This window comes from Gymnodraco acuticeps, unplaced genomic scaffold, assembly GCF_902827175.1.
Source record: "Gymnodraco acuticeps unplaced genomic scaffold, fGymAcu1.1, whole genome shotgun sequence".
Classification (NCBI taxonomy): Eukaryota; Metazoa; Chordata; class Actinopteri; order Perciformes; family Bathydraconidae; genus Gymnodraco; species Gymnodraco acuticeps.
Window position 1 is genome coordinate 1312016 of NW_022990682.1, and position 19911 is coordinate 1331926.

The 19911-nt window shown below is 40.6% G+C and overlaps 1 protein-coding gene across 1 annotated transcript; it reads right to left on the reverse strand.

Moving 5' to 3' along the window:
* Window positions 1-363: 363 nt before the first annotated feature.
* papss1 (3'-phosphoadenosine 5'-phosphosulfate synthase 1) lies at window positions 364-19441 on the reverse strand. The gene is made up of 12 exons (XM_034230170.1): window positions 19169-19441; window positions 17984-18098; window positions 17665-17900; window positions 17083-17221; window positions 16215-16333; window positions 13608-13721; window positions 13357-13468; window positions 10493-10698; window positions 8064-8199; window positions 6987-7255; window positions 5400-5629; window positions 364-1491 (listed from the first exon to the last, which is right to left on the reverse strand). The coding sequence occupies exons 1-12, from the start codon at window positions 19226-19228 to the stop codon at window positions 1353-1355; spliced, it is 1875 nt and encodes a 624-aa protein (XP_034086061.1). The 5' UTR covers window positions 19229-19441; the 3' UTR covers window positions 364-1352.
* Between the last annotated feature and the right edge of the window lie 470 nt (window positions 19442-19911).

Genomic DNA, 19911 nt, shown 5'->3' on the forward strand with positions numbered 1-19911 from the left:
CAGGTCTGTCTCATCCAATATGCAGCTGATTGACCAACTAGGAGGTCACCAAAGGTCCAACAAGCAGAGTCCACAAAATCCTAGAAAATGAAGTTTTGAATCTCTGTTCTCGATTGGAAAAAAGCACTTGAAGAAAGTTAGTCACAAAGACAAAGAGATTCAGAGCTATTACGTTGGCTTAAAGTTGACGACATCTCATCAATGCTGTTGAGTTTTCCAAAAAACATGAAATGATTTGCTGCCATTTCAAATCAAGTGGAGTTGTTTGAGAATGTGTTCTGCATTTAAAACGCTTTGGTGAAAATAAAAAACATTCCACAAGCAACAAACTCAAAGATTACAAAAAGGAAAAGTAAACAATCATTCTTTTGCTAAAAATGGTTTATTGGACAAGGAAGATTACAAATCTGATCCCTTGGTGGCAACCATCAACCATCTGATTATACAGTGAAACTCTTAAAAGAGAATCACCATACGGAAAATATTAGCAACCCACGAGAGAAAAAAAACACAATCATGATAATGATGAAAATGTAACAAAATAGCAGGACTGTAGAGAGATTTAAAAGCACCACAACTACATGCACAAGGGTTAAAAAGAAAAATGTACTGTTAGAACGGAATAAATAGACTAACTCTGACAAATATAAAGGTTAAAAAATGTTTCCTAGAAGCTTGGGAAGGTTCGGGTTGCATATCCTTATAAAACATATTTAATACTGATTTGTTTTGCAGACCATTACATGAACTAATGGACCATTTCAGTGCAGCATAAAGTCAAGTGTGACAAGAAGCAGGTGTGTGTGTGTCCTAATTCAAACAAGACATCATGTGAAGTCACTTTCAGAAGACCAAGGCACTCGACTTTTACATTAGATACACTGCCACATGCAAACATACAGTACAAAGCAACTTTTCTTTTTAATTTGGACATCATTAATACTCAACATTCATCCCCTTTCTATTCAAATACTGGTCAACAGTACTTTCCATACAGGTCTTGATCTTTGAATTTTTACAGAATGCTTTTCTAACCAGTCATCAGAATATACAAAGTTAGTGAGAAACACAAACATCTATTGTAAAGAAATGTTTAGTTTTTTTTAATTACTAATTCAGCAGAATACTGACCTCTCCTACTATATTTCACCATCAGAGGGAGTTTAGTTGATTAAAAAAAGTACATATTTAAAACAGTAATGTCGTAAGACTAAAAACAACTGAGCGAAGTAACATGATAGACAGTTGATGTGAAAGTGACACAGACAGAAGAGCGTGGTCTTTGACAGAAGATCAGTGGTCCCCACATGAATCCTGGTAAACATCACTGTTTATTTATGTTTGATCCACCTTTAATCCTTCTCCAGTGATTTATAGTAATCCTTCAGCACAGCCCAGGCCTTCGGGGCCATGAAGCCGTCGGGAGGATTCTCTCCCTCGCGAGCCATCTTACGCATTCGTGTGCCTGAGATGAAATCGTAATCTTGCTTGCTGCAATACGACAAAGAAGAAAAGAGTTTTGAGTAACAGACATATTTCAATCAATAAAAAGATGCTTATCAACAACAAAAAGGAGCCAACAATAACCGCCGGCTGCCTTTGAATCAAGTGCAACCAGGCACTAGGCTAGCTAGCATTTCTGCAAATGCAATCCTAAAATGTTTGGCGGGTTATAAGAAAAAAAATGTACTTGGGGAATGTGACAGCTGAAATTGATGTGGAGCAGCTACTTATCCCACTATTGAATTTGTTGAATCTGCAAAGACCCAACAATATGCTTGTAGAGGGGCACTTCTATAAGCATACACACACAAACCTGTCAACAGACCTAGTACCGTTACTACCAGGAACATTATTACATTATTTAGCTAAGTCCTAGCTGCTGTAAAGTAGAGCCGCGTTACAAGCAGACCGAGGAAACCGTCAAATTGAGTTAAGGTCGGCATGATTTAAGCTGATCCCTTCAAATTTGCCTAGTTACGCCCCAAATACCGATACTTTGGAGATCTCTACATCCAACCCAGTGAAAACAGACACGATGACTGTTTTCGTGTGAGAATATTTATGACTTAACTTTTTTTATATGCTAAACCATTTCTGGCAGCTGCTTTAATAGTCCTCAGAAATCAGTCTGTGGCTGGAGATATACTGTGAGAATACAGTACACACACACACACACACACACACACACACACACACACACACACACACACACACACACACACACACACACACACACACACACACACACACACACACACACACACACACACACACACACACACACACACACACACACACACACACACACACACACACACACACACACACACACACACACCAATAAAACGTATATAATTCATGTCTTAAAAACCCGTCAAATTCCTGTGTTCATTCAAAATACCTTGTTTGTTTTTGAGATATTCATGCCAGCATATTTTCTAAATTGTTGGGAGAAGATAAAACCAATAACAAACATCTCAAACAACTTGAAATCAACCATGAAGAAACTAATGATAACATGAGAGCTTAAAGCGTCAGCTACTCTCACTGGTGCCCTTTGAGGATGTTTAAAGAAAGAACTTATTGACTGCAGGAATTAGAAATATCTATACCTCACCCTACTGATAGACATTCGTTTGTATTCCTTATTACATACATTTTGTGTCATTCTCTATGAAAGAAAACTTCCAAAAATGCAATTCAGTGACTAAAGAAAAAACCCTGAACGTTAGTATCACACACTACTGTAAAACATTCCCACCCTCCAACTGTCTGTCTGAATGAAGGGACGAAGCTGTGATCGGTTATTAAAAAGTACTGACGGAAGAATTGTCCGAAAGCTTCTTTTCAAAATCAGAGCACAGATTTTTCCCGTCCAAACATTTCTCAAACCTTCCGATGGTTTCTTCTCCCTCCCTCTGACAGACGGCTTCTCACTGCATGTTAAGCTCAGAAACAATATGAACAACTTTGTTTGAAGCGAGCAGCCAAGGACAGACTTCATCCAAGAGCCGGGTGAAGAACTGGCACGACTTCATCACATCTTCACTAGCGTTGTTGATAAATGGCTGTCAGAGATAATCAGGACCGTTTCAGACATCTTGTTAGCAGATACGTACATTTAGCTCCGTGGAGCTGACGTTCAGAGAGGGTCCCTGGCGTTCGTGAAGTCACATTTCTAATTGCTATCACATGACAGAGCACATTGTGTTGCTCGGATACAATAAGAAGTCGTGAAGAAGATCTAGCGTGAGGTAAAAGAGCTGCAGGCAAATTCTTTTGGGAGCGTTTTTTCTACAGTGTCAAATGAGAAACAGCTTGCAGCGATACGAGCCATTACACTTTGGAGCGATATTGAGGAGTATTGCTGGTGATTAGCATTTATATTCCTCCTGATATTTGGCAAAGTGCTGTAAGCGTGCATGAGAGAAAGGAATGCCATCAATCTAACGGAGTGATGACTACAGAGTACAGACTGTGGGAATCCAGTAACCATCTTGCATTTCTTCCTCCAGCTCTAGCCCTAAGAGGATATCAAGCCGTTGGATCAATGAGATTCGGATGTAAAATACAGAATCGTGTATTTTACTGGAGGGCGGGATTTAGTGATTTAACGTGACGTTCTGAAATGCTTTTAGTTTAGTTCATTGAAGAACAACGAGGCTTTTTTCCAAGTTTTTCTTTCGCACTTGATATACTGTACAACATGAGTATAGTTTACATACATCTTGTGACATATACACATTTAAAAATATTGTTTCTTTATTATATTATTATATTTGGGGATACTTTTTGACTAGTATTAAGCGTAGCTAAGGAGGTAGACCGGGTCTTCCGAAAATCGTTCCTCCAGTCTGCATGTATGCTACTGTTTGGGAAAGCCAGCGTTTAGATTAGACGAGGACATTGGCAGCCTCTTTGTGTAGTGAAGTAGTAAAAGTTGACATGTGTTGCAAAGTGCTTTGAGGGTTCCAAAGACTACAAAGGTGTTAAAGGTGTTATAACAGGGTGTATGCATTTCCCTATAACGATGTTGCTTAACAACCGGCGTAAACGGAGCTTCGCACGCTATCAAGCAGTGAGCGCGCGATGTCCTGTTCAGATGACGTCCAATCCAACGGGATGCCATAAATAAACTACACAGAATCACACTACACACCTACGCAATGATTACATTCAGGCAGACTGTAGAACACGACCTCTTTGGACAATTTATATACTCATTGAAAACAAGCTACACAATGTAATGTACCTTGGAAAACGCCCGTTAATACTTTTTAATAGCCTTGATTTTCGCTAAATGTATTTATCAACTTTGAATCCTTTTAAGACCCCGCGGACCCCCTGATGTATGCTACTGTTTGGGAAAGCCAGCGAACCTGAAATTGCTCCAGTTTGTAAGTATGTGTAAATGACCATTTAGATTAGACGAGGACATTGGCAGCCTCTTTGTGTAGTGAAGTAGTAAAAGTTGATATGTGTTGCAAAGTGCTTTGAAAGAAAGACTACAAAGGTGTTATAAATACAAGTACATAAACCACTAGTTCTTTAAGCGCTGCCTCGCTAATTAACTCAATAATAATTTCGACTGAGAGTTACAGATGTGTAACAGAAGACAACCAAACGCTACACGATTGATTGATTTTTTAATCCCAGGAGGAAAAAAGTGGCAAAGCACGAAACAGTTTTTCTCCTTACCTGGTCGTGTCAAAATGAAAAGTGAAGCGTAGCTAAACAAAGCCTTGGTGGTGCTTCTAACCAAACTATTCTTAGCACCACTAAGAGCACGAGATGTTTCCAATCAACTGTTAATTTGCACTAAACGTGCATCATGGAAAACAGAGCAAATCTTTGATTAGTTTGGCAATATTTAGTTTTCACATTCCTCACCAAACACTTCCTCCCTATAGTTGCATAACTTGCATCAAGGCAGTGAGATTGCATGATTGTAGTTAGTCGTCGTGGGCAGTGTCTGTACACAGACTTTAATTCATGTCAGGGCTCTGTCATTTCTGAGCAACATCAAAGATTGGGATAATCTAGAAAACCTTTAAACTGGAAAAGAAAGAAAAACTATTCCTGTTACTCTTGGCTTGATGTTTTACTGTTGAAAGAGACGAAGAGAAATGGATGAAAGCTTTTAAACAAGACAAGCCTAATTAGTTATTTATCTAGATCATTTAATTTAGGTTAAGGCTGCTTCTAATTGGCCTAAATGTGACGTATTACTCTGGAGTAAGTCTACTAATAGGCTATTTAATTGAACATGAGTGAGCACTTCCGCTTTACACTCAAACGGTTCCTGGATTTCATCACCCTAATAAAACGTACAGACTATGGGAAACAAGACGTCAGGCATTTTACAGATGATAGTTATAACACAAACAAGGACTCACTTTTTGGGGTCGTAAAAGTCCATTGCTCTTTTGACCTTGTTGTAAGCGGCGACCTTAAAGGGAACGATCTCCAGGGTGATGAGGCCCGGAGCCATGGTGAGCACCTTGGCGCCATGAGTGGGCTCGTACAGATCCTTCCCCGTGTCGGGGTGCGGCATGCCGGCGGGGTCGCGGCCCACGATGTAGAAGTTGGCTCCGGCCACCATCCGAGATCTGCAATGCCACTGAACCTGTGGGAAAGAAGAAAAGATAGCAAACATCAAAATACAGCTGGGAAAGGTTTTGTATTTATGTGTTGTTTCAAAGGCTAGTAGAGAAATACTTTCTTTTTTCTACAATGTATTTTGAATGGTTTGTCCGATAGCGTCTTTTTTTTAAATAATGTTTGGATCCAGCTTGCTGTGGCTGCTTTCATATCTAATGGTGCCATTTTTAATAAGTACTCAGTAAGCAGAGCTGGAAGAGTTGGGACAGACAAGTCGGGAATCTAAGTTTTAACGTTAGCTGTGTCAGTCATTGTTAGCAATAGTAGCTGATTAGCTGTTATTTTACACACAAACAAACACTATAGGAACATGCCAAAAGATAGGGCTTGGAAAGCACTGAGTATGAGAGATGTGCAAGTAGCTCAAGTCTGTAGGGATTTGGCTTGGGAACCGGAGGATGGCCGGTTCAAGTCCCGATCAGACAAAATGTGAGTGTGGACAGGTAGCTAGAGAGGGGCCAGTTCACCTCCTGCCAAGGTGTCCTTGAGCAGGGCACTAAAACGGCACTCTGTATTTGTACTGTGTACATATGCTCACACAGTAAAACTGAATGTAATGTACCTACACTTACCATTCTCACTTGTTAGTAGTACTCAGCCACCTCTAGCCAGCCAAACTCCCTCCGGAGCTTTCCTTTAGTATAGGCACTGATGTTTTGTGTTTATCATTAATAACGGCTACATCTCTAAATTACTCTTTACCAGCTACTAATACTACTTCCATTACAGTCTTGCCCATGCAATCAGTTAAATCATGTCTTTCGATTCTGAGATTATGCTATAAAAAAAGTGGTTTTAGCTCATTGTGGATGTGGCAGGTTTCGGTGTGTCAGTAAAAAATAGGTAATTTTATTGATTCGTTTTTGACGGGTAGAACAGGTTCATAAGCATCATACCAACACTGAGTCTGGCTCTCTAAAGCTCCCATTCGGAGCAACAAATGGAATAAATTGAGGGCCTGACATCCACCAGCCTCAAAATCTGCTCCCAATAATTTGGGCTGTAACTTTCAAATGATCCTAAGTGAATGATTAAAAGATTCCCAGCCACACAGCTACGCTCTGTCACACGAAGAGGTTTTCGTACGGCAAGGGAACACTTAACAGAGCGCCTAGAGACAATTGCAAATCCCCTTTTCCTGTACACTCTCAGAAATGTGCAGACACCAAGTATATGACAGCCCCTCCCCCTGTGTGTATCTGGTATCATTACTCAGAGCTGCAGCCACATAGTGTTCCCTGTCAGTTTTGAGGAACATATTATTATTTTTAAAGAAATCTCAAGCATGTAACCGCAAACACAACACTCCGTTAAACCGTTACCTCAGTTGGCCCGGCATACATCATGGGTGAAGGGAAGATGGCCACGATGGTAGAGTCTGGGTTCAGGACGCCCTCCTCCAGCACCGCGGCGTGCTGCTTCATCCTCCAGGGCAGCGGCACGTCGTCGTCCTTGGTCCAACCTCCCAGCGGGTGCAGAAGCAGAACGGGCCGGCGGTAGCCTCGCTCGAGCAGGCGCTTGTGGGTGTCCTGCATCAGAAGAGCATGACCGTTGTGGACTGGGTTGCGGAGCTGGAAGGCGAATACAGCATCTAGAAGAAGCAAAAAGGAATGTGAGTTTGTTCAACTTTGACCATCTGTGAAAAAACAAACAAAAGGCCACAGTGTACTCGGAGATAATCAAGCAGCCGAACTACTGTAACCACATGAAGTGAAAGAACTGAATCACACCAGAGACTTTCCTACTCTGTGTCCCTTCATTTCCCCCAAGAATTAAACAAATCTTATAAGAACAATAAAAGGTAGCAGCTTAAAAATGCTGTTACTATGTAGCAGACTCAAGGGACATAATTCACCATTGTCTGTAGTGGTCAAACGGTGGTACTACAACTTTGGTATCAGTCCGTGACATCGTCGGGCCAAAAAATACTTTGCCATTCACTAACATTGGAAAAGAGATGTCTGTAAATCAGTGGACATTTATTTTAACTGAATCAACCACCCAGGACAGACACTTGGATATCCCTTTTTGAATCATTAGGGTCTAAAAGTTCATTTCAAAGTCCATTCATTTGACTGAGCCGAGACAGGAGATCGGAAAACGCTTCCTGCTCCAATGAGCAACTTTCCTAGGAATCAACGGGGGCCCGTCCATCCATACCTCCAGGGTTTTTACCGTCACACTAACACAGTAACAGTTGGACAGTGTCAGTTTGTCGCTATGGAAACATACTGAACTTGTTTTCCAACGGTTTTCTTTAATAAACGACACGCATATAGTTTCGTTAAAAAGTTTTTCGTCTGTATTTTCTCACAACTTCTACACCACTACTGTCTCTCTAAAAGTCCTTGGTTCAAGATGACTTTGCTGTTTTATAAACAACCGAACTTGGCCCATACCTGCGTTCATTTCTTTAAACTTCTGTTTCAGCTCAGTGGGCGTCAGCCGGTACTGATCGAGGTCGTCGTGCCAGTAGATCTTATCCAGAACCTGCAGGTCTCCCCCGACCAGCCAGTCCCCACTTTCCATCACCATCTGAAATGGGAATCACAGCGATCGTGACAGGGAACACAACTCAAACATAATCCAGACTTAAGACACTGCGGTCCATAAAAGCTTCACCGTGCTGGAACCAGGCCAGCGTGAGCTCTAATAAAAAAAGAAACCCGGAGTTATGACCCAGTTGCAGCTCGGGCACACTGGCATAACTCAGAGTCACCTTGTGTCGTTAAACAGTCAACAAGACTCCTGCATGCCCACTTCCCTTCATTTGGCCACGTCTACTAACTTTGTTTCAATACCAGAACAGAGACAAAATGAGGTTGTATTTCATAATAAAACCTGCTGATGAGCTTCATGGAGAAGTGTTCCCTTCCAAGAGATTCATCCCACATATCACAGAAGTGCTCAGGAAGGCTGCTATTGATTCAGGCAATATCTTCCGCCCTGGGGCATTTATGAGACCGTAGCTAGAGTTACAGAAAAGACGGGTCTGTGGGATGTTAATTTGATATAAAGTGACAATTCTTTAAAGGCTCGGTAATAAAACAAGCACGGCTCCAGCTCAGGGGAGAGAACTCAAAACAAATGATACAAATAAAACATGAAGTGTGCACGCATTGGGAAGAAGACTTATTGTAAGTAGATAACAAAAAGATGTGACTTACTTCATTTATCATGTGGAAATATGCAACAACAAAAGAATTCTCTTTGATCCAGAGACCCACACAGGCTGGTTTCAGTTTAAGCTGGCAAAGTATACATAGAAATCAGAAAGTGGTCAGCAGTAGAGGTGTCTACGTGATTTGATCAATAACAATTTGGCGCTGTCATAGGAAGCTTTTAGAAACATGTCTGAAACGTGATCCAATACGTCCACTGCTGGCCCGAGAAGAGTCGTGAAATAAGCTTATCACTCTTATTCTTTGGAGAGATCAACAGAGCCATTTTTTTACCTCAACATAAGTCAATCGAAAATATACGTCTGCGTGGATAGATCAAAAGAGAAGGTCTACACATGTGCTCTGTTTAAGCGCTATAAGTGCCCCCAGGACTTCACATGTGAAAAGGGCCCTAGCCAAATAAACACACTACACCATGGTTTCCGATGAAGGGGGCTCCTGTCTGACTGACAGACAGGTAAACAGGAAAAAGTGGATTAACGACATATAATATGGAGCAGGTCGTTTCTGAGCGGAAAGAGACGAGGTGAAAAAAAAAAAGCTTAACTTCCAGGGCAGAGGTGTGCTGACAGACTGGCTCCGGCGCGGGGAGTTAAACATGCACTTATGTATACATACACACACTCTTTAATGAGTGACACCTTAATCATGGCAAGCTGAACACACATGTTCAGCTGTGACGGGTCAGAGTGGATACAGAATGAAAGTTGAGGAAATACAGAGGTTGAAGCCTCAGGTGTTGAAAACGGAGAGTTATGGTACTAATTTATGAAACTGGCTTCCTATAACGTATTACCAAGCCAGATGTAATCAAGACCAAGGTGAGACAAAAACTATATCAGCTGAGGTGGAAAATGACTTCGAAGCGCGTTGAAATATTGAGACAGCTGCCGTCTGGATTTTTAGAGGCACAGGGCTTTAAAATGAGCCAATGAGGTTTACACATAATCTGACCCCAGAGGGTGCAATCACTAAATACCTCAGAGGTTAGCATCAGTTTTGTTTTTTACCTTTGTCATGATACACCAACCAACTGTATTAATCCTGAAAACAAAGGGATTTAAAATGAGCCAGACAGAGGAGCAGCTTTTGAAAGTAACCTTCACTTCCAGTCAACAGAGATGGATTTATAAAAGTCAACGTGATGACTATATCTGTCTGTAACACCAGACTGTTCCTGAGCAGGATCATTCCAGGACGTAATCTCGCCACCGAGTTTACCTGAGCCCCAGCGCAGTCGATAGGAGACAGATGGAAACAATTCTGGGGTATATTTGGAGAACGGTTGGGTGGAAGGTGGAAGCTGGCAGCGGTACAATCTCAAACGCAGAGACTCCAAATATAACACCTGCAAAATGAGGGTGGACCAGAAAGATCAAGTGATTATACTGGGCGTCCTGACAGAGTGTGAGAAAAGATCTTCCACCTATTCAGTCTTTCCATAAGTGTGGACGAGGCCAGCTCGGATCTGTGTTCGATCAGTGCCGGAGCCAGGGAGGCAGTTTGCTTTCACATGCCGAGTGTTTATCAAACAGCACACTGAGACACACTGTCTGCAGCTCTGCGATGCTGCTCTGTACTCTAAACACTGGGATTCCAACATATTAGCCTCAAAAAGTTTGAAGAGTTAGAATAATGATTTGTACCTTGATGTAGGGGTGGTCCTTGCACGTGGTGCCCCACTGGCGAGCGCACCGTTCTTCTTTGCGGTGTTCATAAAACTCGGGGTTGCGGAGGATGGCCACTCGCTTGCCCTGGTAGACCAAAGCCATGGCAGTCACTCCGTCTAAACGCTCTTTATCTGCAGTGGACAACGGCAGCACCACGGGCACCGACAAGTTGATGACGCCACCTAGGGAAATGAAAAACCATGAATATTTTTAGTAGGGGACAAAGCTTATTATGAAAAGACAAAATACACAAAGTCTGCAACAAACTGTTATTTTTACTATCAAATAATCTGCCAGTCTAAAAGAAAAGGTCATTAGTACTTCCCAAAGTCAAAGGTTGCATATTTGAATTGCTTATTTTACTTGATTATTGACTATCAAGTATAGTTTAGGGATATAAGTCTAAATATATTAAATCCATTTATCATGACTGGGAAGCATGTCAACTCCAGATTTTTGTAGCTAAAACGAGAGAATATAGACATTTGTTATCAGGCTGATCAACAAATCGAGAATTGGTGGAAAAATACATGGAAGTTGCAGATTTTATTATCTTGGGATTTAAGATCTAAATGGGTCTCTGTGAAGTTCATGACCACTACTGGCATGTTGGAGCAACGTGTTTGTGAGTATGCCCCCGTCATATCATGCATGCTCAGAGTGGGCAACACAATACAAAGTCCGGCTTCAATTCTGAAGCTTTTCCAATGATCGGCAATTGGTGGGAATAACACAACAAGAAGTGAAGCAGGCAACTGGAATCAAACATTGATATAAACATTGCACCGTTTCAAATATGTTCAAAAGATTGTCTCTACAACTGTTACTGGGGGAGTACATATATTCAAAGTGATTGTTAAACCTTAAGGACGGAGGTAATGTTTTATTGGGATGTAAACTGAACTTTTGTTTGTAAGAAACTCCACAGGGCCTATTTTATAATGGATAAGGATCCTAGAAAAACAATGTAAAGGATCCCAATGCAAAGCACTGTGACGCTCAGAACAGATATCCTACATAAAAGGCAGGTTAAAACGTTCAAAGGTTAGTATACTGAATAACACAGCTCAACTATTCTGATCAAGTTTCCATTCTGTACCCCTTCAGGCTAAAGGGGGGGGGGGGTATACAGCTTAACTACAGGCTACAGTGAGTTTTAAAGGCTGCAATTTAAGAAGAAGAGAAAAATCCCCTCTTAAGCTAAGCTGGAGCTTGACCCTTTCCCTTTCTATAACTTGAGCTGTGCAGTGACAGCGCTCTGTCGGAGGCTTCATTCTGCCTTCCAGGTTAATGAAAACGTTTGGACACGGCACGCTTTTCACATCACATCAGATCAAAAGCAGTGGAAACAGGAGGGAAAGTTGACTGTTGCTGCCCCCCCCCCCTTGACTCTCTTCTCGTCCCCTCTGTCACAGTGCAGAGCGTACAGCTGGTTTCAATAAAACACAGCAACAAGACTGCCAAATGTCCGAGAGACAGAGACACAAGCTTGGATTCTGGCCTGTGTTTATTTGTGCAGACTATTTGATTAGTCAGACATGCAGTTTTCAGCTTCCCAACCAGTGTTAGTGTTATAGGCAATCAATCCTTTCACTGAGATGTCATTCTGTTACTGTCAAGTCCCAGTGAGGAAGTGAAAATGGAGGTTTACGGTAACAATCAATACGGAAGCTTCTTCTTCTGTGTCGCTCTTCCTCCAGACAAACAGGAAAAGTGGAATCAAGGCTTCTTACATCAATATATATGTTTGCCCTTTGGCAGCTCAGATTCTCAGGCTAGCTATCTTCCTGAGGAAAGAGGTCAAATCATTAAGTTGTAAAAACGTGGTTTTATCTTTAAGTGAGGGGAGCAGTCGTGATATATACCGGTACAAATCTTAAAATGAAATACAGGCTATACAGAGTGCCACAGTGACGCGTCCTAAAACCCGGAAGTAAACTCCTTCCGGTTCCTTCAACAAAAACCAATGCGATTTCTCCATAGGATTTTGGAATCATACATCTATCGATCATAAATCCATCGATTAGATTTATGATTCGAAAATGATAAAAGTAGGGTAGACATGTGGATATTATCCGGCTGAACAAAACGTGATCTGTCTCTTCAATGTGTTTCAACCACAGACCTTATTTCCAGCTATTTCCCTAAATCCTATGGAGAAATTGCATTGCTTTTTGTCGAAGGAACCGGAAGTGGTAAAATGCTAATTTACTTCTGGGTTTTAGGACGCGTCACATAACACCATGGGACTGCACCAAATGTGATATATGTTGTCGGCGTTTGCGTAGTGCCTAAAAAAACAAGGCCTGTCTGAGACCTTTGGTATTCAACATTATCAGTCTTAAAATGTTGCTTCTAAATAGTTCCTGAGCATACTATATGAAAGAGACATTATGCCACCTTATCGAGCATTTCTTTAGCATGTCAGCTCGCAAGAAAAAAAAATTCAAGCACATCCAACAGTAAAAAACATACAATGCAAGGACACAGGGAAGGAGTATTTAGTAAAGTTAGCTCCATTTTTATCAGAGAAAAGTCAAAAAGAAACACAAAGAGCTACAGCTGACAGACATTTGACGTTCAATTGACACAAATAACACAGAACTCATGTGTCAAATAATAAACACTGTGAATTATAGCTTAAACTAAAAGGACGGGTTAACCGAGAACACATCTTGATGTTGTAACCGTGTTGAATTTCACGGTGATATATAATGTATGTAAGAAATGTGTTCTGATGTCAAGAGTAAACCATTTTGTGAGCACTCATCTCCATCTAGTGCCTTTCCCAAGAACAGCAGCTATGACTTTTTCCTTTAAAATAGTAAATGCCATCTTACCGTCCAGCAGACAGTCGAAGTGAAGACACTGCAAATACTCTCTCTCTCTCATGAAGCCGTTCAGAGGAGTGGCCCAGCCTTCAGCCAGCACCTGCACCCACTGCATGTCCACCTGAGGGTCACACACACACACACAGAGGTTTACAAGGGACCAACAACGTATGCAGTTCAAATTAGTCGGTGGAGAGATAAATAACACATTTACAGATCACAGAAAGGCTACAAGTAGTTATTTAGATGAATTCCTTTACCTTCCCAATCTGTACAGCAGGCAGAGTCTCTGCATCAGCTTTAGCCAGGTCCAGTTTGTTCTCCTGCGCGTACAGCTCTTTCACATCATAAGAAGCATCAACAGGAACTATATCCTGCAGGACAATCAGATACAGGTTTATTACCAGCTAGGTTCACACGTACCAGGAATTTGACTAGCTGTCGTGTTGCATACATAAAAGTAACAACAAAAAAAGCACACACATAGCGAACTATATTAAGAACACTGTAATAAAAAATATAGTTAGATAGCAATACAATAAAGCAGTAATTAACATTGAAATAGAATGCAATACATTATAGAATATATGGAGAGAGACGTGAACGTAATATTACATAATGAACAAAACAACCTACAAATTCTAGACTTACTATTCAGAAAAATTATTATTGATTTACATGATGCAGTTTGTGGTCACATCTACATTCATTCAAATATGAAACTGCACTGCCCCCTAGTGGCTCATAGAGTAATTATGTATCATGTCTAGACTCAAATAAGATTATTAATCCCCATGGGGAAATCCAGTGGTTTAACAGCAATAGGGTAAGGATGAAAAACAGGACAGCACAGATTCACACAGATTTTTAAACTAAATCCACTGAAAAGTAAGAGTAGTGGGGGAAAAAAGAGAAAAGACAAGAAAAAGTAGAAACAAAGGAGAGCTGTTAAACAGGCTGCCACTCACAGCACACTATGAGCCCACTAGCTGTGTTTGTTATAGTCACACACATATTATTTTAAGTAAAAATAGCCAATAAAAACCAATGGTAGCTGATTTTAAATTTGATACACTTATACAGGGGCGCGGGAAGGGGGGTACTGAGGGCGCTGCAGCACCCCCTAGTGGCAGACAGGGGGAACTCCTCTGTCTGCAAATTAGATTTTTTTATATATCATTTCATTGTGCCTGAGATATATTTTATATTATATATTATTATTCAAATGATCATTTAAAACTATATAATAAATTATTTAGCTTCAGGGAAGAAAAATAAAAAAAGATGTGGAAAAAAAGCGTTTTGTTAGTTTTTAGTCGGCTACTTTTAACGTGACGTTAAAAGTAGCCGACTAAAAACTAACAAAACGCTTTTTTTTCTTTTTTTCCGATTTTGTCAACACAAGTGACAAGTAACTGACATGGCACAAGTAACTGACATGGCACAAGTAACTGACATGGCACAAGTAACTGACATGGCACAAGTAACTGACATGGCACAAGTAACTGACATGGCACAAGTAACTGACATGGCACAAAAAGGTGTTTCGGAATTCTTTCTCACTAAAAAGGCTGAATCTGCTAAAAAGATTGAATTAGAAGATGCAGGGACAGGACATTATTATGCAGAATCTGTGTAATATGTAGCCAGGAATTAGCAATGCCTTGATAGCCTACTTCAATGAATGTCAATTCCACATTGTTGGTAAAGTAATATTTTACATCTTAATAGAGTGTGTGTGTATGTGTGTGTGTGTGTGTGTGTGTGTGTGTGTGTGTGTGTGTGTGTGTGTGTGTGTGTGTGTGTCAGGCTTGGAATTTCATCATTTTAGGGGCAAGGCCATTTGGCCTTCCCATTCACATTTTTTTTTAAGGGCACAAAGGCCACATGACAGGGCACAAAGGCCGTTTGGTTAAATTACGCTGGTCAATCAACATGACTGAAAAGTGTAGCACTAACGTCAACACCAGTCGTTTTACAAATGGCGGAATAGCAATAGTGTTTCTTAAACGTATACGTTAAGTTCAGCCATAAACCACATAAGTCAGTCATGTATTATATCAAAACCGCTTAGCAAGAAAAATACTAGATTCAAAGGTGACAGCTATCTGCTAGCTTGTAGAAGCAACACTAGATGTAGACCCCTTGAAGGGAAGACGTTAGCGCTATCCAAACTAGCTAGCTATCGCTAGTTTTCATGACAAAATGTAACGAGTCGACTTTAAATAGGCTAATACAATGGTAATTACCTATCAATAGTACTTTCTATAAACACGTAAATGTTAAGTCCTTTCAAATACTACCACATACTTCAGTTAAATCATATCCAAACAGCTTGGTCCGCTTGCTTACCTGTGCTTGTCTTGCTCCCGCGGCTGAGGAGGAGGCTGTCGGGCCCCTACAGGCATTTCTGACGGAACAATCACAGCAGAGCAATCGCTCTGATCCACAGGCCCGGGACTATCCTACTGCGCGCACTAGTATGACTTCACTAGCGTTGTTTACACTGGAACTTTTGACAGGGGCACAAAGGCCACTTTGGCCGTGAATTGCATTTTTTTTCACAGGGCATCACGGCCAAAGTGCGGGGCAACGACGGCCATGGCCGTCGTGAAATTCCAACCCTGGTGTGTGTGTGTGTGTGTGTGCTCACGCTTTTGAGCGTGCTCTATAGTTCCCGTAATAGCGTGCACTGGAGTCCATTGTTATGCACTGTGTGTGTGTGGTTTTGCTCGGTGTATCTCAACGTAACCCCCCCCCGTGCGTAATTAGCACATCGGACAGCACCTCAGCACCCCCACTCAAAATACCTTCCCGTGCCTCTGCACTTATATAAAACATATCATGCTGTATCCTCCGGCGCTCACCCTCTCCTGAAGCAGGTCCACCAGCTGCTGTATGCAGTCGTTCACGCTGCAGGAGTCGGTCTTCAGCACCAGCTCTGGAGCCTCCGGCTTCTCGTACTCTGAGTCTATCCCTGTGAAACCTGAGGAAATAAAGACGAATAAATGCCCAGTCTGAGCTTTGTCTTATTGGCAAAATATCAGTTTATCAACATGAAAAGCTTAGGTTTGTTGTTTTTCCATTATTGGATGGATTTGAAATGGACACTGTATGAAACTGATATCCTGTTGAAGCAGTTTGAAATCTATTCTCTCAAAAGTACTCAAAAATGACACAATAAGAAACTACTTGTCTCCGTATTCTTATATCAAGAATTACGACACAAGTAAGTTTAGCAGTTTAGAGTTTGCAGTCAGAAAATTGCCATTTGTTAGAAAAATAAAGCAGAATTATTCTCGGGATTACAGTGAAGCTACAGAGAACAGGTCAGGACTGAATTCCATCTCAATGACGAATAATGTTTCAACCAAAGACAGAATGAAAACTCGAACAAACGGCAATATGATGTACAGATATGACACACAACTCCGGAAGCACAGTGAGATCTCTCCCCTGAATGAACCATAGCACAATTAACCACAATGTGATAAGATACTTCCTCTGACAGTGATGCATCAGTTTTAGGTCACTGTCATGTCATTTCTGAGTATTTTCACATGTGAAACATTTGTACAAACATATATAAAAGTCTTGGAAATTATAGTATTTACATGTTAAATATTCTCTTTTACATTTGCATTCATAAAAGAAGTATCATATGTAATTTCAATATGACTGTGTGCACTGTCAAAGCAATATGTTAATAATCAACAGTATGAAACCATAATGCACCTCTTATCTCCCCGGCTCTGGCTCTCTTGTACAGCCCTTTCACGTCCCTCTGCTCACAGACATCCAGTGGAGCATCCACAAACACCTCAAAGAAAGGAAGCCCTGCCGCCTCATGGATCTTCCTGGCGTTGAGGCGGTCCTGACAGACAAAACACACATTGAGTTACAAACATGACTTGCTTACATAGGAATACAAAGCATGGCTCATCTGGATTTGTTGTAACTAAACAGAAATCTGTGTAATGATGGATTATATCTTAATAGAAATTAAAATAACATAATCACTGCAGATATTTTTATCTTCAATTATTATTTTCGAAACTTAAAACTGATATTGAATTGTTTCATTAATCCCTGACATGATCAGTAATGGCATCATTATCAAACAAAGATCCATTAGTCATTCCAAAACAGTCCAAACATTTTTACGCAAGGCCAGATCTCATTCAAATGTGGCTCAACAAAGATTTGATAACAAAACAACCGACACATTTCATATAGCATCAGTAAGGTCCGATCATATCCCTGTGTTATCTGTTCCTCTCGTTAAAGCGCTGATGCTCTCTCTGCAGAGTCACTCACCCTGCCGTAGGGAGAGATGAAGCTGGCGATGCAGACCAGCCCAGCATCAGCAAAAAGCCGAGCCACCTCAGCGATGCGTCTAATGTTCTCTTCGCGGTCCTGAGGGCTGAAGCCTAGATTTTTGTTCAACCCCTGGCGGATGTTGTCCCCATCTAGTGAGTAGCAGGGAATACCGTGACACACCAGGTACTCCTCCAGTGCCATACTCACTGTGGTCTTACCTGCACCCGACAAACCTTGAAAAAGCAAAAAATCTGCATTAAAAAAGCAAAAAGATGTACAGATGCAGAAAGGACAGCTTAATAATTACATAACCTACCGCTCAGCCAGACGGTGCACCCTCTGAATCCTCCTCTTGTGCCCACAACCTGCCCGCGCTTGTTTCGACTGACATGATGAGCTTGATAGGTGACATTAGTCGCACGTTGCATTCCCTGAAATGATACAGATTCACTTTTCATTCAGCCTTCTTAAGGTGCAAATATACAAGTTCAGAAAAGAAAGGATATCAACATTTTTAAAAAGAAAAGTGCGTGTGATAAAGCTTCTTTGATGTAATGGCATTTACAAATGTCTGTTTTTAAGGATTATCAAAGCGGTTGTCTTATTTGTTGTTAATCGCCTAATTGTTCTAGCTCTGTACGTTTGTCTGGTATATTACAGCTTGTTTGCTGTATCTCAGAGGACCTGATTATATCAATGTTACTAGTTAGTATTATAGTGTAATTTTTTTAAATGTCAAGTGCTTAAGTGTCATATAGAGAACCAGAAGCTGTACCACATATGTCTAAGTATGTATTAAAGAAGTTACAATTAAATTAGATCTGATTTCATACAAATTAGGCAGTGGTGTAATGTATTGAAGTACATTTACTCAAGTACTGTACTTAAGTACGATTTAAGGGGGGGACTTGTACTTTATACTTCTACTCCACTTCATCTTGGCAGCAGATATGCTACTTTTTACTCTACTTCATTTATTTAACAAAATTAGTTACTGATTACTTTACATATTTAGATTATAAACAAAAAAATATCTAAAACATTATCTATTATATATAATGATACGATGCCAATTATTGTGTACTATGTTGTATGCAGAACTTTTTTGTTGTAACAAAGCATTCTTCCACTCTTTAACTTAACAATACAACTCTGGCAGTAGGTCACCTGGGATAAGCAGTTGAAAGCAAACAAACAATTGCACTGATGTAGGATCCACAATGTGTAGTTGATGATATCACTGTTAAATTAAATTAAACAAGAAGTTAGTGCTCTCCTATTAACTGTGTAGGGCAGCAGTTAAATCCTTAGCCACTCTCCTGTCTCGGTGCTATTAGCAACCAAGGATTTAAATATATTACTAGCATAACGGTTACTATAACAGGAATATTTTTAAGATATCTTATTAGCTGGTAGTCTGGCCAGTTAGCTTATTAGTAGCCGGTTAGTCGAATTGATGAATGGTGTCGAATAAAAAAAACTTAGCAAAAGAAAAACTCACCCAGTTTTCAGCAGCGTTGGCTAGCTTCTGTTTCTTGTTCGAGTTGCCACACGTTTCCATGGCTGCCAGCAGTCAGCGCCTGAGTCAACCGGCTACCTCTTTATTTCAAAACACACACAAAACGACCAAATGCTCGACTTTTGATTTTATAGTACAGGTATTTTTAATTGTTGGTCACTGTACAGGTATCTCCAGTGAATGGAGGACCCCGGCTTAGCACAACAACCGGGAAGCGCTTCCCACCCAGCCGCCACGTCAGCGTCGACGCAATGACGTATTTCCGCAGTCAGTCGTCATAACGGGGCAAACTAAACTGATCTGATGTCAGTTTTGCTGCGTGATCGTGTCTCAGAGCCGTGGCTGGCTAACTGACTTACTGATCTGTGACCAGTACTTACAAAGCAAAGTATTCGTAGTTAAAAAAGATCGAATGAAGTTCTTATTTAAAATATTGAGATATATCTTTTGTAAAATTTATGTTTTTAATAGAAAACTGTATTTGTTTGACACAAATTGCTATAAATGTGTGAGAATACTTAAAATGATTGGAATTATGTATAACTAAATAAGCAAGGAGGTATTTTGTATGGGATTGTTATGATGTTTTATTTCACTCTTACATAATATAAAAACGGTAAAAAAAAATAATATTTTTTTTAAAGAATCGTATGTCCATAATAAACGCACATACGAGGATTCTAAAAATAAACATTTAGCTACTCCACCTAAATGCTCAAAGATGT

Excerpts from the sequence above, each read along its gene's own strand:
- papss1 (XM_034230170.1), bottom strand. The coding sequence starts at position 19,228 with ATGGAAACGTGTGGCAACTCGAACAAGAAACAGAAGCTAGCCAACGCT. Across the intron at positions 13,722-16,214 it reads TGGACCTGCTTCAGGAGAGG|GATATAGTTCCTGTTGATGC; the intron begins GTGAGCGCCGGA and ends ATTGTCCTGCAG. Across the intron at positions 10,699-13,356 it reads CTTCGACTGTCTGCTGGACG|GTGGCGTCATCAACTTGTCG; the intron begins GTAAGATGGCAT and ends TCATTTCCCTAG.